This window comes from Gobio gobio (assembly GCF_949357685.1).
Source record: "Gobio gobio genome assembly, chromosome: 6".
Taxonomy (NCBI): Eukaryota; Metazoa; Chordata; class Actinopteri; order Cypriniformes; family Gobionidae; genus Gobio; species Gobio gobio.
The window spans coordinates 2,507,113-2,527,731 of record NC_137102.1 but is presented as its reverse complement, the minus strand read 5'-3'; the positions used below and the strand labels follow the sequence as shown (position 1 = coordinate 2,527,731).

The 20,619-nt window shown below is 39.0% G+C and overlaps 1 protein-coding gene across 2 annotated transcripts in view; it reads left to right on the top strand.

Annotated features, from left to right (window-relative positions):
* tnr (tenascin R (restrictin, janusin)) overlaps window positions 1-19,276 on the top strand; it is a gene marked incomplete at its 5' end in the record, with an annotated part of 342,772 nt that extends 323,496 nt beyond the window's left edge. For both annotated transcript variants that reach the window (XM_079818631.1, XM_079818630.1), the window contains 5 exons: window positions 1,642-1,793; window positions 6,551-6,647; window positions 12,915-13,076; window positions 15,047-15,210; window positions 17,739-19,276. In XM_079818631.1, coding sequence (XP_079674757.1) covers window positions 1,642-1,793; window positions 6,551-6,647; window positions 12,915-13,076; window positions 15,047-15,210; window positions 17,739-17,855 — 692 coding nt within the window. In that variant the 3' untranslated portion in view covers window positions 17,856-19,276. The remainder of the gene's footprint in view (window positions 1-1,641; window positions 1,794-6,550; window positions 6,648-12,914; window positions 13,077-15,046; window positions 15,211-17,738) is intronic.
* Window positions 19,277-20,619: the final 1,343 nt, after the last annotated feature.

The following is a 20,619-nucleotide window of genomic DNA, read 5'->3' as shown; positions in this document are numbered from 1 at the left end:
CATTTGGTACAAAAAGCGCACTATCACCCATCAGCGTCATCAAGTACAAATCAGCACACATTCAGTGCATCTGTTCACCCTCATTCATTACATTGTGTTTCTGTGACTTCACACGCAGTCCTTACAGAAAAATGCAGCTTTTTTTTTATTGTTGCGGGCAAAAATCCTTGATTATGCGGCACGTTTTCTTAAAAAATGCGATGGAAAATGCGGGATATTCATGCAATTTTATGCCATAAAATTGCGGGAACTTGCAAAAACTGCGGTTTGATGAAAAACATTTATTGAAGACCTTAATAAACACACGGCTCAAATTTACAAAACATTGAGTCATACCAGTTCTGTAGCTTTACAAAAGGAATATGTGTCAAACTGCTGAAATACGTGACTTTGGCGATGCAAACCGCTGAATCGACTCACTGATTCATTACGCTCCAAACCGCTGAATCGACTCACTGATTCATAACGCTCCAAATCGCTGAATCGACTCACTGATTCATAACGCTCCAAATCGCTGAATCGACTCACTGATTCATAACGCTCCAAATCGCTGTGGAAAATGCAGGGATTATGAAATCATGCTAGCCCCGCATATTATGCACGCGGAAATAGGCAATTTATGCGGCGAAAGTGCGGCATATTTGAAAAAATGCGGCCCCCGCATAAATATGCAGACTTTGGCTGATTATGCATTAAATGATGCGATCGCATAATCACGTTTTTCTGGAGGGACTGCACAAGCGCCTCCAAAGATAGCATTTCATAACTTCTCAGGTAGAAATCAATACATTTACGCTCCATTGTCATGCCAAATCAGCGCTCATTAAAGGGTTAGTTCACCCAAAAATGTAAATTGTGTCATTAATTCCTCACCCTCATGTGGTTGGACACCCGTCAGACCTCCTCCATCTTCAGACACAAATGAAGATATTTTAGTGTAAAGCTGATGCTGAGAAAGGCTTCAGATAGGCCTCCATTGGCATTCAGTACATTTACACTCACAAGACCCATAAAAGGCACTAAAAACGTTGTTACAAAGTCCATCTCACCACAGTGACTCTACAATAATTTTACGATGCGACGACAATAGTTTTTGTGCGCAAAAAAAAATCAAAATATGTCAATGTAGAATTCAACAGCTGAGATACGCGCGTCTTCCTCTGCTTGTGAACAAATCTCTTCTGGGTCATGTGTCCGAATGCCGGATCTGCTCATATTCTCACGCATGCGTCGTGGAGACACACACGGAAGACAAGAACAAGTTGGATAAAGCCGTTATTTTGATTTTTTTTTGCGCACAAAAACTATTGTCGTCGCATCGTTAAATTATTGTAGAGTCACTGTGGTGAGATGGACTTTGTAACGACGTTTTTAGTGCCTTTTATGGGTCTTGTGAGTGTAAATGTACTGAATGCCAATGGAGGCCTATCTGAAGCCTTTCTCAGCATCAGCTTTACACTAAAATATCTTCATTTGTGTCTGAAGATGAACGGAGGTCTGACGGGTGTCCAACCACATGAGGATCAGTCATTAATGACACAATTTACATTTTTGGGTGAACTAACCCTTTAACCTGCCAGTGACCCTTCGCTTTCTTTTGCTCTGTTGTTTTGGATGTTTCTCAACCCTTTTCCTCCGCAGGAAACCGATTGTTTCCCACGCCACAGAACTGTGCGCAACACCTCCTGAATGGAGAAACCCTGAGCGGGATCTACACCATCTACATCAACAGAGACCTCAGCCAAGGTGTGCAGGTTTACTGCGACATGAGCACCGATGGAGGCGGCTGGATAGTGAGTGAGAGATCTGACATCTGAACCCTGTCTGTATTGTCTGTACGTTCGGCACAATGTATGATTTACACAAATGCCATATTATACGACTAGCCCCTGTTGAAAAGACCTGCATCTCTGTAGCCATGCTGTTCACAAGCAAACTTGGCTAGAAGAAACATGCTGTTTTAGCTTAACCAACCAAATCTTAATGGGGCATGTACACACCGATCAGGCATAACACTGATGATCTCTGTTAGTGGGTGGGATATATTAGACAAGGGAACATTTTGTCCTCAGAGTTGATGTGTTAGAAGCAGGAAAAATGGGCAAGCGTAAGGATTTGAGCGAGTTTGGGCCAGATTGTGATGGGTCAGAGCATCTGGGTCATGGAGGACCAGTGGAGAACCGGCCACAGGGTCATGGAGGACCAGTGGAGAACCGGCCACAGGGTCATGGAGGACCAGTGGAGAACCGGCCACAGGGTCATGGAGGACCAGTGGAGAACTGGCCACAGGGTCATGGAGGACCAGTGGAGAACCGGCCACAGGGTCATGAAGGACCAGTGGAGAACCGGCCACAGGGTCATGAAGGACCAGTGGAGAACCGGCCACAGGGTCATGGAGGACCAGTGGAGAACCGGCCACAGGGTCATGAAGGACCAGTGGAGAACCGGCCACAGGGTCATGAAGGACCAGTGGAGAACCGGCCACAGGGTCATGGAGGACCAGTGGAGAACCGGCCACAGGGTCATGGAGGACCAGTGGAGAACCGGCCACAGGGTCATGAAGGACCAGTGGAGAACCGGCCACAGGGTCATGAAGGACCAGTGGAGAACCGGCCACAGGGTCATGAAGGACCAGTGGAGAACCGGCCACAGGGTCATGGAGGACCAGTGGAGAACCGGCCACAGGGTCATGAAGGACCAGTGGAGAACCGGCCACAGGGTCATGAAGGACCAGTGGAGAACCGGCCACAGGGTCATGAAGGACCAGTGGAGAACCGGCCACAGGGTCATGAAGGACCAGTGGAGAACCGGCCACAGGGTCATGGAGGACCAGTGGAGAACCGGCCACAGGGTCATGAAGGACCAGTGGAGAACCGGCCACAGGGTCATGAAGGACCAGTGGAGAACCGGCCACAGGGTCATGAAGGACCAGTGGAGAACAGGCCACAGGGTCATGGAGGACCAGTGGAGAACCGGCCACAGGGTCATGAAGGATCAGTGGAGAACCGGCCACAGGGTCATGGGCGGCCGAGGCTCATTGATGCCCGTGTGGTCGATCAAACAGACGAGCTACTGGAGCTCAAACTGCTCAAGAAGTTAATGCTGGTTCTGATAGAAAGGGCTCAGAATACACAGAGCATCTCAGTTTGTGGAGTATGGACCAGTCAGGGTGCCCATGCTGACCCCTGACCCCGCCCAAAGCACCAACAGTGGCCCGAGAGCATCAGAACTGGACCATGGAGCAATAGAAGAAGGCCTGGGCTGAGGAATCACAAAATGAGGAGCACAACAACGAGTTTGAGTCCAAATTCCCCAGATCTCAATCCAATCGAGCATCTGTGGGATGAGCTGAACAAACAAGTCCGATCCATAGAGGCGCCGCCTCGCAACTTACAGGACTTAAAGGATCTGCTGCTAACATCTTGGTGCCAGATACCACAGCACAGCTTCTGGGGTCTAGAGGAGGCCATGCCTCGACGGGTCAGGGGGACCAACACAACATTAGGAAAATGTATTGGCCATAAAAATGTCTTACTGGCCACACATATAAAACATTGCATTAATGAAATTATTAATTATATTAAAATGTATATTTTTGTAAATATGCATGAAATTATTAATTATATTAAAATGTATATTTTTGTAAATATGTCCATGATTATCTAGCCATTTTTATTGTATTTTAAATGATTTATTATTATTATTTGAATACATTTGTATTACGTTTTATTACTTAGACATTTTATTATCATATACAAGATCATATTATTATTATCACAAATAAAATGAGCCAATCTCTACCCCTCATTAAACCACATGGTCTGGGCGGGGCAGTTTTTTTACTGAAGAGGTGAGTTTCTTTAGTAGACGCACCACTTCGGTCACAACGGTCAGACTATCAATTTTACAATGGGACTTGAACCATATAATGTAGCTGGACCCAATAAAGTTAGGGGACAGTTGGACAGTTGGCAATTATCTATATAATCGCTTTTGGCGATTAACAAGTGTAAATTCAGGACCTTGTCTGGATCCCACACCAGAGACCAGTGTTTAAAACACAACATCTGCTGGTGATTGCCCGTTCTGGTCTTTCAGCCGGGTCTTTACTGGTCCACTAACACAGCTGTCTATTGCAGATGCCATCATCCCAAAGTAAAATTACTCAATTGGGATGAATTTCCGTTCATGTGCTCCATATTGCCCTAAACGCATTATGTTTAATTGGGATAGAGGTGTGTGTGTCCAACACATTCTCCCTCTACCAACTCGTCACATATTGATGCTTGGTCTTTTTAACACACTGTTTACCCTTTAGCATAATTTTTCGACGCACAGGTGCTCCATTGATTTCAGTGAGAAACCTTTGCCTTCATACACAGACACGCTGATGTTATCGTCATGGTGATCATATATTGGGTTATGATTTTTGTTATCATTATGACATGTTGGAGTGTGATTCTCAATTTAATCAGCCAGCATAATTTATGTATTTTTTATTTTATTTACGCTATTTAGACACATAACCCAACCCCATCCCTAAACCGACCCATGTGTGTGTTATATGATATAAACACCGGATATAACAGCAGATGCGACTGCAGGCTAACCACTGAGTTCAGACTTTTATACTGTTTTTGGTCAATTTCTTCCATAAATACTGTGACTGTACTTTATTTGCCTGTTGTGTTTTATATGGTTGAGAAGGTTTAGGGTAGGAGTGGGGCTAGTTGCTCCAAAATATAAAAGTATCCTATATATTCATGAAATCATGTCTACTTGTCATGTCAGATGCAGAGAATGAAATGTGTGTTGATCTGACGCATTGGGCAAACATCTGAAATCAATGCCTGCGAGTCGGAAAATGACGCTAAAGGGCAGGGTTGCCAGGTCCCAGAAATATTTCCAGCCCAATGACAGCTTAAAACCCGCCCAAATGGAATGAAAACTAGCCCAGTTTTCCAAAGGGCCTAAAAATAAACGTTATATATATTAAAAGTTTGGAAACTGACTGTACTATTTTGATTGTTTTTGAAAGAAATATCTTCCACTCACCAAGGCTGCGTTTATTTGATCCAAAATACAGCAAAAACAGTAATATTGTGAAATATTTTTACAATTTAAAATAAGTCTTTTTTCTATTTGAATATATTTTGAAATACAATTCATTTCTGTGATTCACATGATCCTTCAGAAATCGCACTAATATGCTGATCTGCTGCTCAAGAAACAGTTCTGATGATTATCAAAACAGTTGTGGACATTTTTTTCAGGATTATTTAATGAATAGAAATTAGGGCTGTCAAAAGATTAATCGCGATTAATCGCATCCAAAATAAAAGTTTGTGTTTACATAATATATATATGTGTGTGTACTCTGTTAATTATTATTTATATATAAATACACACACATTCATGTATATATTTAAGAAATATTTGCATGTATATACTGTATATACATTTATATAATCTATAATATATATATAAATATAAATGTTTTATATATAAAAATAAAAAAAAATTCTTAAATATATACATGCTTGTGTGTGTATTTATATATAAATAATAATTAACATAGTACACACACATATATATTATGTAAACACAAACTTTTATTTTGGATGCGATTAATCGCGATTAATCTTTTGACAGCCCTAATAGAAAGTTAAAAAGAACAGCATTTATCTGAAATATAAAGCTTTTGCAACATTATATATATATATGTGTGTGTCAATATGTCTATACTGTCACTTGATCAATTTAATGCATCCTTGCTGAATACATGTATTAATTTCTTTAAATGTATCATAAATTGATCTTTATTAAATTTAAATTGATCACAGGAATAAATTACATTTTAAAATATTCTCAAATAGAAAGCAGTTACTTAACATTTTAGTAATATTTCACAATATTACAGCTTTTTTATATTTTTATAACATAAATGCAGCGTTGGTGAGCGGAAGAGACTTCTTAAAAAACAATCAAAATAGTAGTTTCCAAACTTTCGACTGGTAGCGTATGTGTGTATATAACAAAACTATATACAATCTCAGGGCTGTTTTCTTTTAGACATTTGTGCTCTCTTCCCCACGTACCCTTCTGAAGAGAAAGCATTAGTGGTGATGGTTTTTCTCCATTTACCTGAGATTTTATAATGCTGCTTGTTCATCCACGGACAACCGGACCGATGCTTCTACTACAACCACCAATAGGCATAACTCATGTGATGTTAAACGCACACGTGCAGCAGCGGTTGTTGCCAAGTATTCATTCCAGGGGGATCTATATAAACTAATAAATGGTTCCATTTTCATTTTTCTTTGCCTGCAATTTTTTGTACATTATAAAAGTAGCCCCAAAAAACGCAACCTGCGACTCCGTAATTTTTCCGGTGACTAATTTTTTAAAATAGCCCAATTGTGCGGGTAAACCGCGACCCTGGCATCTATGCTAAAGCGGTACGTTGTGCGCTAAAAAGTGATGGCGAAGGGTCAATATATGATGAGCTGGGTGTGAGAACGTGTTGGTTGTGCTGTTTGTGTTTCAGGTGTTCCAGCGACGTCAGAACGGGTTGACTGATTTCTCCAGGAAGTGGAGCGACTACAAGATCGGCTTTGGCAACCTGGAGGATGAGTTCTGGCTCGGTGAGAAGACTCTTGAATTATAGACAGAGCAGTTCGAGCTGTCTGGAGAATGAAAGCTGCTCCGTGATGACCCATTAAAAATATGGCTGTTTTAGGCCCCATTAATCTCTTCAGGCACATCTAAATTTGGTCAGCACTTTCTCACAGTTTTATTTAAGCATCAATCCGTTTAAATGTAACTCAGTGATAAGTGCTCTTGACTAGGTCGCTTCGTTTAAATATCGGATAGTCATTTTGGGAAACCATCGCGCTCTGCCTTAGCACTTGCTCGAGGGACACTGGACACTTCCCATTTACTTGCATTATACGGAGCACGCTTTCAAATGAGAGCCAGTGTTGAATAAAGAGCAAAGCCCATCCTCTGCCATTCTCCAGTGTGTGTATGGGCTCTGTGCTTCAGGATCGCTCATTGGTGACTCTTTCAGATTCTATTTAAATGATCCGGTAATTATTTTCATCAAAATCCAATTTGATGGAAAACAATAGAGCCCCTTTTCCTTTTCATCCCTGATGCATAAATCTTATTAGAAAGCTATAATTATATTCATTAAAATTCAGGGGGAAAATAGCATTTGTGCGCTGCGCGGATTTCAGAGCATTGTCTCAATTACAGATAAAAAGTAAACACTACAAATGATGCCTCTTCAGACATTTATGCCTGGATAATATGTATAACTATCATTTGAAAGATTTCAGCTCATGAGCAGAAAGTAAATACGTACTGTTTGGACGTGTGCATCTGCCTTCACACACACATGGACACTGAACACTTTGTGGCTGTAATGTTGGAGTAGACGTTGTCAACATTGTGGTAAATGCAATTGCCATAATCACAAGTGCGCTTTATTACCAAGGTCATAATTAGCAGGGCTAGGCGGTATATTCTGTGACCAGTAGATATTTTGCTGTACCGCTGTATAACCTCAGCATGATTTAAAAAAAACAGACACCAAGCTGAGAACAGTCTATTCTGTGTGCTGCGTCATAGATGAGCGCTTGCATTATATATATAGTTAAAGTAACTGTAAGCTATCACAACTCGGTGTGTGTATCTGCTATTTATACATGACTGTGTTGAGGTTTTTTTTGCAGTTTTTGTAATGAGGAAAGACTTGTCAGTCATTTGTAAAAGATAATTTTTTTGTACATCAAGTTCCATATACAAAATATATTTTTCCTATTAAACAGTCCTTCCAGAAAAATGCTGCTTTTTTTGGGTGATTGTTGCGGGCAAAAATCCTTGATTATGCGGCACGTTTTCTTAAAAAATGCGATGGAAAATGCGGGATATTTTAATGCCATTTTATGCAATAAAATTGCGGGAAATTGCAAAAACTGGCGGCTCTACAATAACTTTATGAAGACGAGAATAGTTTCTGTGCGCAAAAAAACCCTAAATAACGACTTATATAGTGATGATGATTTCAAAACACGGCATCATGAAGCTTTGAAGCGTTATGAATCAGTGAGTCGATTCATGATTCGGATCACATGTCAAACTGCTGAAATACGCAATACGTGACTTTGAATATCCAAACCGCTGAATCAACTCACTGATTCACAACGCTCCGAACCGCTGAATCGACTCACTGATTCATAACGCTACGAACCGCTGAATCAGCTCACTGATTCACAACGCTCCGAACCGCTGAATCGACTCACTGATTCATAACGCTCCGAACCGCTGAATCAGCTCACTGATTCACAACGCTCCGAACCGCTGAATCGACTCACTGATTCATAACGCTCTGAACCGCTGAATCGACTCACTGATTCACAACGCTCCGAACCGCTGAATCGACTCACTGATTCATAACGCTCCAAACCGCTGAATAGACTCACTGATTCATAACACTCCAAACCGCTGAATCGACTCACTGATTCATAACGCTCCAAACCGCTGAATCAACTCACTGATTCATAACGCTCCAAACCGCTGAATCGACTCACTGATTCATAACGCTCAAAACCGCTGAATCGACTCACTGATTCATAACGCTCCAAACCGCTGAATCAACTCACTGATTCATAACGCTCAAAACCGTTGAATCGACTCACTGATTCATAACACTCCAAACCGCTGAATCGACTCACTGATTCATAACGCTCCGAACCACTGAATCGACTCACTCATAACGCTTTGAAGCTTCATGAGTTTTGAAATCGGTCAACACACTGGAAAACTGCGTTGCTTTGGTCTTTTGCTGTTGTTTTGTTGGTGAATGGGAGTGTGTGTGCTTCATCATGGTTTCAGCGATATCTGTGGTTTCTCCACGGGGTTTGCAGCTTTTCGATGACGTTTGCGTCGGGTAAATACGTCACTTCAAAACGTTCCCATGGCAATAGGGGGAAATGGCGGCTCTTGTGTGAAGTAAACGAAATATTTTCAACTTTCTGTTAATATATATGACTTTTTTGCAACGAAAATGCGGGGATTATGAAACCATTCATATTATGCACGCGGAAATAGGCAATTTATGCTGCGAAAGTGCGGCATATTTGAAAAAATATATATTTTTAAATATTTAAAAATAAATATGCAGACTTTGGCTGATTATGCATTAAAGCATGCGATCAAAGAATCACGTTTTTCTGGAGGGACTGATTAAAGGCACAATATGTAAGATTTTGGGATTAAAATATCCAAAAACCACATTTTGTTGACTTTATCCCAAATGTTTCCAAGAATGTTTAAATCAGTGATTTTCCCCAAGACACGGCCCGTGTGTGTGTGTGTGTGTGTGTGTGTGTGTGTGTGTGTGCGCCGCCCATCAGTGACATCATCCCCGCGTCTGGTGTTATTGTGTAGTAACCATGGCAACACTAGCGGCGCTTTAATACCTGATGTCCACTGTTTGGATCACTGATGGACAGAAACTCCTCATTGTTCTCCAGCTCAACACAGTTAGTCTGATTGTGTAAATCTGCTGTTGTTGATCAGAGTGATCTTATATGATCTCACTCACTGCAGTGTGAACAACTGTCTCATAGTAGCGCCAAGCCAACATTACAACATCACTTTAACACACTCACATGTGTGTGATATGATAAAACAGAGCTGCGTTACACACACACACACATGAGCGGAAGAAGAGGAAGCGCATCGTTCCGCTCCCACAGCTTTCAGCCCCGCCCTGCTTCATACTACAGTAACCATCTTTAACACATTAGCTCATCCACGAAGAGGATTTCTACCCGAGTCCCATCGGATTCTTTTCCACCGGCTGTAGAGATGAAGACGAAATCAACACATCATCAAGCAATGTTTTGAATAAGCGACCTCTAGTGGCGAAAACTACATATTGTGCCTTTAATCAAAGAATCCTGAAAAGTTTCACATTAAGCAGCACAACTGTTTTCAACACTGATGAAACTAAGAAATGTTTCTTGAGCACCAAATCAGCATATTAGAATGATTTCTGAAATTACACTTTATAATATTTTAAACAGGGTTCCCAGGGGTCCCTAAAATCCTTGAAAGTTTATGAATCTGAAATCAAATTTAATTTGGTCTATACGGCTAATGTTGTCCTTCATGACGACTGTGAGGGGGGGAGTAATTTTATAACTCATCCGTTTACATTATATAAAGCCTTAAAGTCCTGACACTACGGCCATATTGTTTTACAGTCTAAGGTTGTGATGTTCACACACACTACTCTGATGGTACCTCAACGTTTCTGCACAAATGTGTTCAGTCAATGACTGCGTATTGTGTTCAATAAACATAACTCATTTGTGATAATCTGTTGCCCAAATATTTGATTTAATATTGAATTGCTCTGCTTGTTAAGATAATGTAAAGCCATGAGGCAAGAAAAACTCTAAAGCATATTCATAAATCTAAAAACTTCTGGTGACATGAGCCTTAGCTCTTTTCAATCAAATCCAATGCATGCAAAAAAAATGCTTTTGTTTGACACATGAAAACTGCAACATTGTCTCTCACAACATAACACGATGTGACCTCGCTCTCACTTGAGTGTGTCCCACATGAAGTCCTTGAATCTGAGGGTATTGGACCTGGAAAGTCCTTGAAGTTGACCAATGTGTGTGAACCCGGTTTAAAGTAGAAAATAATATTTCACAAAATTATTAAGAAATCGTTCATTGTAGCCCCTGAGCTTTCAAAAATAAGCCACCCCTGATATATTCAATTATTGAGAGTATTTTGTTTACGCGTAGTAGCATGTACAACACCTTTTACTAGCCTCCAAACACTCTCTCAAACTGTGTTCAAGCACTCAAAGAAGAGAGTGTGTGTGTTGTCCTGTAATTCCTCACCTGCTCATGACACTCAGTTACTCCTGAATGGTGTGTTTAAGAAATGGGACGGGAGTTCAAGCACAGGACAGGACAGCGCTGTAGAGATGTGCTGTTCTGGAAGAAGGCACAAAGTCATTCAGAAAACTAATGGACTCCGCTAGTGCGCTTTCCAGAAGAGATTTGAAATGATTTTCTTCGCAACACATTTGAAAGTTAGAATGTTTTCATTCAAGACACTGGGATGATTTTATATAAATGTTCAGTTTCTGCTTATGTGTTTACTACATTAACCAGTCTGACTAAATGGTTATTAGTTTCATTTGTTAACAACGACATGAACTATTAATGAACTGCACTTCTATAACATGTATTAATCTGTGTTAATGTTAATTTCAACATTTACTTTATTATTAAAGTATAATATCAAACATTAAATACATTATTAAAATTAAAAGTTGTATTTGTTAACACATTTACATTTACATTTGGCAGACGCTTTTATCCAAAGCGACTTACATTGCATTCAAGGTACACATTTTTTACATTTTAGTCATTTCTTGCTTTCCCTGGGAATCGAACCCATGACCTTGGCGTTGCTAGCGCCATTGCTCTATTGTTTAACCTACAGGAAAGCTAGTGGTTGTGCATTAGTTGTGTACTCTGAAGTAACTAACTTTAACAAATTATTTAACAATATATATTTTTGAATTGTTTAATGTATTTAACAAATACAGTAACAAATGCTCATGGTTAGATTGTGTTAGTTAATACACTAACTCATGTTAGCAAATGAAACCTTATTGTAAAGTGTTACGTTATTTTTACTCACCAATGCAGTTTTTACACATCGTCTTGTTTTCCATTAAAAAAATAAAATAATGTATTTTTTTAATTATGTTGATTATAACTTCGGCAACATTTTCCTATTTTAAGCCAAAATCTATTTTTTTTTGTGATGTAAATGCTTAAAGAGGTTGATTTGACTTTTTAAACTTTAGTGAGTGTGTAGTGTCGCTGCTTGAGCATAAACAACAATAGTGAGCGGTTTCATTTCCTGTCTGCATGAGGTCATCAGAGCTGCTAACATGAGCTCTTGAAGCTCCGCCCCATGAGCAGCAGCTCATTTGCATTTAAAGGGACTCACACAAAAACAGCTTGTTTTTGCTCACCCTCAAAAAATGACATTTTTAACATGATCTGTGGGGTATTTTGAGCTCAAACTTCACACACACACACTCTGGGGACATCAGAGACTTATTTTACATCTCAGCCACCCCTTTAAAGCAATGCCATTGGGATAATATAAAATGCAGTGTGCTGTTAAAGAGCAGTACTTGGCCCAAAATGGTGATTAAAAGGTGATATGATTCCATAATATTTTAGATATCATGCTATGTGATGTCTGACTGGTTTTAATGAAGTAAAACACAGTCTCTTGCTGACATCGGGTCAGTATAAAAATGCTGCTATTTAATGAGGTTCCCCTGATTTCATCACAACCTGCCGCCCTTAAAGATGCCCTTTAACCGTGTCTGGCGATTCAGATCGTTTCCCCTCACAGTTCATCAGCGTCTGCTTCATTCTGTGGCTTTAAATCCTGAGGTGAGTTTAAGGGCTTAGTTACAGTTCAGCTCATCCTGGTAGACACTCACGAAATAGATGGAGTTCTATTATCAGGAGACATCTACGCTATCAAAAAGTGATTGTGTCTTTAGCCAGACAGGACATTTCTCCACTGCACAGTCAGAGAATTTGATTATCTTCAATAAACAGACTGTTTATCTGCCGCCTTTTGCTCCTTATCTTCAGAACATGTAAGAGTCAGAGAGAATGAGATGGACCACCAAACAGAAGCACTGCTTTTATATTAAATGATGGGCTCTTATCAGTGTGCACCATATTTGAAGACAACATTTTCACATGTTCAGGGGCTTGAACACAGAGATGGGATGGCTGGATGTAGGTGTGTTCCTCAGAACATGTTTTTTTTTCTCCATGCAGGTTTGGACAGCGTTCAGAAGATTGCAGCTCAAGGTCGTTACGAGCTCCGCATCGACATGAAAGACGGCCAGGAGTCCGTATATGCCAACTATGACCGGTTCTCCATTGGGGATTCCAAGAGCCTCTACAAACTGAGGATAGGAGAGTATAATGGCACTGCAGGTGCGCTCGGACGACATTTGGACATTCTTTTTAAACACATTGAAAGGAAATAACTCGTTTTTTTTACTTGATTTAAACATTTAAAACAATCCAAAGATGATCTCTTAAAGGGATAGTTCACCCAAAAATTTAAAATGACCCCCATGATTTCCTCTCCCTCAGCTCATCCTAGGTGTGTGTGACATTCTTCTTTCAGACGAACGCAATCAGAGTTATATTAATAAATGTCCTGGCTCTTCCAAGCTTTATGATGGATAGATATGATGGATAGATGCACTTTTATGATGGTGGATAGATGCACTTTTATGATGGCTAGATGCACTTTTATGATGGACAGATGCACTTTTATGATGGCTAGATGCACTTTTATGATGGACAGATGCACTTTTATGATGGATAGATGCACTTTTATGATGGACAGATGCACTTTTATGATGGACAGATGCACTTTTATGATGGACAGATGCACTTTTATGATGGATAGATGCACTTTTATGATGGATAGATGCACTTTTATGATGGATAGATGCACTTTTATGATGGATAGATGCACTTTTATGATGGACAGATGCACTTTTATGATGGCTAGATGCACTTTTATGATGGATAGATGCACTTTTATGATGGCTAGATGCACTTTTATGATGGACAGATGCACTTTTATGATGGATAGATGCACTTTTATGATGGATGGATGCACTTTTATGATGGATGGATGCACTTTTATGATGGATAGATGCTCTTTTATGATGAATAGATGCTCTTTTATGATGAATAGATGCACTTTTATGATGAATAGATGCTCTTTTATGATGGATGGATGCACTTTTATGATGGATAGATGCACTTTTATGATGAATAGATGCTCTTTTATGATGGACGGATGCTCTTTTATGATGGATGGATGCTCTTTTATGATGGATGGATGCACTTTTATGATGGATGGATGCTCTTTTATGATGGATAGATGCACTTTTATGATGAATAGATGCTCTTTTATGATGGACGGATGCTCTTTTATGATGGATGGATGCTCTTTTATGATGGATGGATGCACTTTTATGATGGATGGATGCTCTTTTATGATGGATAGATGCACTTTTATGATGAATAGATGCTCTTTTATGATGGACGGATGCTCTTTTATGATGGATAGATGCACTTTTATGATGAATAGATGCTCTTTTATGATGGACGGATGCTCTTTTATGATGGATGGATGCACTTTTATGATGGATGGATGCACTTTTATGATGGATGGATGCTCTTTTATGATGGATAGATGCACTTTTATGATGGATGGATGCACTTTTATGATGGATGGATGCACTTTTATGATGGATAGATGCACTTTTATGATGAATAGATGCTCTTTTATAATGGACGGATGCTCTTTTATGATGGATGGATGCACTTTTATGATGGATGGATGCACTTTTATGATGGATGGATGCTCTTTTATGATGGATAGATGCACTTTTATGATGAATAGATGCTCTTTTATGATGGACGGATGCTCTTTTATGATGGACGGATGCACTTTTATGATGGATGGATGCACTTTTATGGTGGATGGATGCACTTTTATGGTGGATAGATGCACTTTTATGATGGATGGATGCACTTTTATGATGGATGGATGCACTTTTATGGTGGATAGATGCACTTTTATGATGGAAAGATGCACTTTTATGATGGATAGATGCACTTTAATGATGGATAGATGCACTTTAATGATGGATGGAAGCACTTTTATGGACTTCAAAACAGAAACAGTAATTCACTGCCATTATAAAGCGTGGAAGAGTCAGGACATTATTAATATAACTCTGATTGTGTCACACACACCTAGGATGAGCTGAGGGAGAGCAAATCATGGGGTCATTTTCATTTTTGGGTGAACTATCCCTTTAAGAGTGGTTTTGGATATTTATCCTGTCAATTGTAATTATGGTCTGTTTTTGCCCCAGGTGACTCTCTGAGTTATCACCAGAGCAGACCTTTCTCTACCAAGGACAAGGACAATGATATTGCCGTCACCAACTGTGCTCTGTCCTATAAGGGAGCATGGTGGTACAAAAACTGTCATCGGGCCAACCTTAACGGAAAATATGGAGAGTCCAGACATAGTCAGGTGAGCCCGGTAGTCCTAAACTCTGGACGGAAATGTCTGGCTAAGTTTTCCATTTTAAGTTGGGAACATTTGATACAATTTACTGACTTAGTACTTGTCTTTAGGTTTTAAATGGTGGTGCTCCAGCTGTTTTTAAGGATTATATTAGTCAGAGAACAGGACGGTGTACATGAGCCGGTGTTAGGGGGGATTATAGTGTACCACTGAGAAGAACTACTATCTTTTGCTTTCAGAGGAACTCACGAATGGGATTGATTTTTCCAATTAAAACACATAACAGGTCATTGTGGTTTCTCAAAACAGCTTAAAATATGGTTACTGTTAAATCAAAATTGTGATCATTACACTACACCATTGACAACAGACAATGGACACCTTTAATATATTCATAGTTTCCACTTATACATGGCACAAACTGCCTACACATGCAAACTCTCACAGGATTCCTATCTTAATTCGGCGATTTGATCTCACACCTACGGGCCTTTGTTAGCTGTGACTCATTCGTTGTGGTTTTGTTTGCAAGGGCAGGCGCTAAACACAGGAAACATGCAAGAAGCAAACTGAAGGCAAATAAAGCTTCATATGTGAGATTCACAGGCCAGTGGGTAAAAATACGGTAGATCCGTCCTTGCTCAATCGCATTGTGTCATGTCCTGTTGTCTCACTGTCTGCTTTCATTTCAGCTTTCCTCACAAGCGTTAGTGGGTTCGGTAGTTTATAACGATAAGGTCATGTCCCATTGGTATCTGTGGTATTTATTCATAGAAGCGGATGTTAACACTCTGAAAACTAATAAAGGCCTATACTAGAGAACATATTCTTTTGAGAGATGTTCTTGACTTGTGAGGTATTGCTACGCAAGTGGTATTTGTACATAAACGGTAAACGTATGTTTTTGTGCATTTGGATAGATCCTGAAATGTACATTATCAACATACTGACAACATTTCTGGCAAAACTGAAATTGGCAAATGGTAAACTGGTTCATTGCACAATTCCATAAATTCCATCAAATAAACCTATGAGTTCAGCGTGCTTTCACAATATTGTATATCGGTTACTGGATATGAGATATTTTTGAAATGTTTTATAGGTCAATATTTAAATGATCACTTATGATCATTTCCAATATTTTTTCATTTAGATTAACTTTAAGTGAGTGTTAGATGACGGAAAAGATAACCTTAAAAAAATAATAATAATTTAATAACATTGTTAAATAGCAAATCTCAAAACGAATATCCAGACTGTCCATTGATATGATGCCTAATTCCACTTGAAGCAATTTAAACAATTAGATTTGTATGTTGTATTTGTATGAGTTATTGGCTTATCTGACTAGGATTTTAGCATTCTTTAATATTCTATGAACCTCATTCAAAACCATTAATATTATACACTTTAAGGTGAGACACTACATGCAAAAATTTTGAGATTATGCCCTTTTTGCAGTAGCTCCTCACTGCAGAACACAAGATCCAGGGGGCGGAGACGAGTAGGTTTAGGGATATGTAAAGTGGGAGGAGTTGGATCCAACCACGCCCCCTGGATTTCGTGTTCTGCAGTGAGGACCATCTCGCTTATTGGCTTTCAATAAAGTATTTTTTCAGACTATAGTAGAAAGAAAACATCCAAAATACAGTACTTTAAGTGTATCTTTTAAAGCACTTCATCTATTTGTGTCGGTAGATTTCAATTACAGTAGGATATATATCTTTAAAGGCTGTTTCCTCTCCTGCATTGAGCCAGAAATCTCCACTTCAGCAGCTTCAAATGCCTAAATAGATTTTGGTGTCTATTACTGCCTAACTAAATCTTAATAATTGCGACTTTTTATCTCACAATTCTGACTTTGAGGTATAAGATCAGAATTGAGAGACATAAACTCGCAATTCTGAATACATTATTGCTAGATATAAAGTTGCAATTATTGTGCTGTAGCAGAATTTGTATAAGATAAACTCACAATTCAGATTGTTTTACCCGTACAGTAATTGCGACTTTATATCACGCAATCCTGTGGGGAAAAAAGTGAGAATTGTGAGATAAAAAGTTGCAATTACCTTTTTTTTATTTTATTCTGTGGCGGAAACCATAATTTTTTGTGAGAGTGATAAAAGGGAAAAACCTTTGACTAATATGTCATAAAAAAAAGAATGAAACAATAATTTTGAACCTGACTTCATCCAAAATTCAGATTTTTGTTCTAGAAATGTATGCAAATGAGTGCATATTTAATTAGATAACACCTTATTTGCATATTTACACAACATTTCAGAAAACGTGTAATGCAAAAGATGTTTGCACTTACTAATGTAATCAATCAAATGGGGAAACATGGTGAAATCTAGTGGTTTTTTAACCCTTTTCACCCGGGGTGTCTTGCCTTAAGTTGTAAAACGTTTAAAATGCTGATCAGTGTGTTTCATTGTCTGTCTATAAATACCTACAGCACAACTTCTAATGAGATCTCATTAGTTCATATAACGGCTTGTGTTCTATCATTATGTGTTTGGCTTCTGCAGGGCATAAACTGGTACCACTGGAAAGGCCATGAGTTCTCCATCCCGTTTGTGGAGATGAAGATGAGACCGTTCAACTACCGCAGCATCAGTGGCAAGCGGAGGAGGTCCACCCATTAATCCACCGTCCTTCCAGCGCTTTCTATTTTTAAACGGGGCGAGGAAGACACAAGGAGCGATGTAACTTATTTAAATCTTGAATGACAAAATCCCTTTGACGAATGTTGGTTGTAAATTGTAAACCTTGAGGTTTGGTGACTTTATGTGTAATGCTATTTGTTCAGTTGTGGGAGGATGAAGGCACGTTTACAGTGTGAGGCTTGCGGAACGATCCTCACTATTAGGATACAGATCATTTCTAACCCTGAGATGAAAGATTTTGCCCCTAAAAAATGAGATGCTTCTATTTTTATAAGTGATGAGAAATACCTTTAAAGAGCAACTGAATGATGTTCATGTGCTGCACCATGAAGCCAACCATTTTCATTTTATTATTTCATTGCAGATGTAATTTCATCTCATATTTAAACTTATATTAATTGTACTGTTAAACACACAATTCAATTATCATTGAAGCCTCGGAAACCAAAGAACTATTCAGTATCTGAGGTCAGACGGATCTGAAACAAAAAGGAATGATTGTCCCTTTTTTTTTTTTTTTGTGCACGGATGATTAGTAATAATATCAGATCATCAGTTTTATGTAGGTCAGTCTAAAATAACATGTAAGCTGTCCTGAGAGCACTGATATGTATGGAACCCCTTCTGTTTGAATCGCCCGCTCCAAGCGGGACTCGAACCCGGGTCCTGCCGCATGAGAGTCGGACGCTCTAGCAATGAGGATAAAGGCTGAAACCCCTAGAGTCAGTCACTAGAGCATCTCTTTAGATCAGAGGAGTCTCAGCGACTACTAGCTGAACTCCACATGTACGTATGAATAATTTTTGCATAGCTCATGCTTTAGGGTTTCAAAGCTTTTGTTCCTGTAGAATAATCGTGTCCATCTGTGTCTTGGTAAATCCTCTAGGTTAATAGCAGTTCATAGTTGAGTGCAGGAGAATAGCAGTGTGTGTTTGCCACAAAGACGCTTCTGATCCTTTCATAAAGAGTCATTCTAAGATGGAGTTGGGCAGTCAGGCTTGAGCTTTTAAGACTTGGCATAAACACAATAGGTCCTATTGCAACATAGACTTTCTTCTTTATCTTTTTGTACCTGATAAAACTGTATTATTTCATTCTGTAGTTTAACACGGCCTCAGTGTATTTTGTACAGTGACTGGAAGGTTTGTGAAGGAGGACAACCATGAGATATTTTTCTAAACCTTTCCTCATGCAGTGATATTTCTTTTTCTAGTAGCACAACATCTCTTTAATTTCTGAACTAGAGGGTTTTTGTCTAATTAACACACTGAAGTTGTTATGCATTGTTTTGTATTCACTTTTTAAACAGTACTGAAACTACAGTAGCATAATACATTCAATCCAAACGTTTTATTCTGCATTTCAACTGCAAAATCAAAAAATTCTAATTACTGACTGGCTTTGATGCTGTTCCAGACTTCTTTGCTGTTTGTATATATATATATATATTAGTGCTGTCAATCAATTAGAAAATACAAATTTTTTCTGTAATTAATTGTGATTTAAAACATAATACTTTTATATTGTAATAATCTCACAGTTACTCTCCGAATTAATGAAGAAACAACTTAAAGACAGTATATTTTAAATATTTATATATTTAAGCATTAATGATAGACATTCAGCATTACAGAATGATTGAAAGCTATCAATTTCAACATTTATAAGGCTTTTGTAATTTAAGTTAAGTCTTCACATAAACCCATTATAATGTCATATTTGCCTGTGGCCTTCATATATAATCAACATACAGAAATGTAATAAAGTTATTAAAAACTTTACAGTCTTAATTAAAAATGAAATATAGATTAATCCTTATTAAAGCTACAGTTTCCTCTGTTGCCTTTGTTCTGTGATGAACATTGAAGGTTGAGTTCGCTTCAAAATGAACATTTCCTCTCCCCATCTCATCCCAGATGTTCATGTCTTTCTTTCTTCAGTCGTTTTTTTGAAGAAAACACTCCCAAACAACAATGGGAACCAACGGCTGAAGGTCCAAATCACTGCAGTTTCAGAGGAAGAGCTTCAGAGGCTCTGACCAATCACAGACGAGGAATAGAGTCTGATCTAGACAAACCATCGCCACATTTACAACACACACACACATTTACTTTTAACCTAAATTGCTCATCTTGCTCTGCTCTGCGATGTGCTAGTGACTGCGCAATCAAGTCGAAAACGTCAAATTAGACATAGGCAGAAGTACTGCCCACGTTTACAAAGTAAAACTAGCACGTCAAACGTTGGTTCCCATTGAAGTCCATTATGTGCAGAAAAATCCTGGAATGTTTTCCTCAAAAAACTTTATTTCTTTTCCACTGAAGAAAGAAAGACATGGACATATTGGATGAGATGGGGAAAGTAATCATCAGAAAAGTGAACAAATCCTTCATCACTGGTTTATGAGGCTGCTGTCACTTTAAGATCTGACGCGCATCTCATTTCCTCACAACTCTTTAAAGGGTAACTTCAGTGATTAGCATTAAGCTTTGTATCAGTAGAAACCCGGTAGTACATTAGAGTGATCGCGCCCCCCCAATATCCCCCTGAGATGAGAGAATTATTTTTTTTTATGTCTGGAAAAAATCCTCAGATGACGCAAATATCGTCATTTTGTGTCATCTGAGGCTTTTTTGGCCAGAGGTTAGAGACTACAGGTAGAAGAGCTCGTTCCGCCCACAGGGGTAAATCTCACTCACAGGATGTAAATGTGCTCGGCCGCACGGACATTGATAACGGAGCG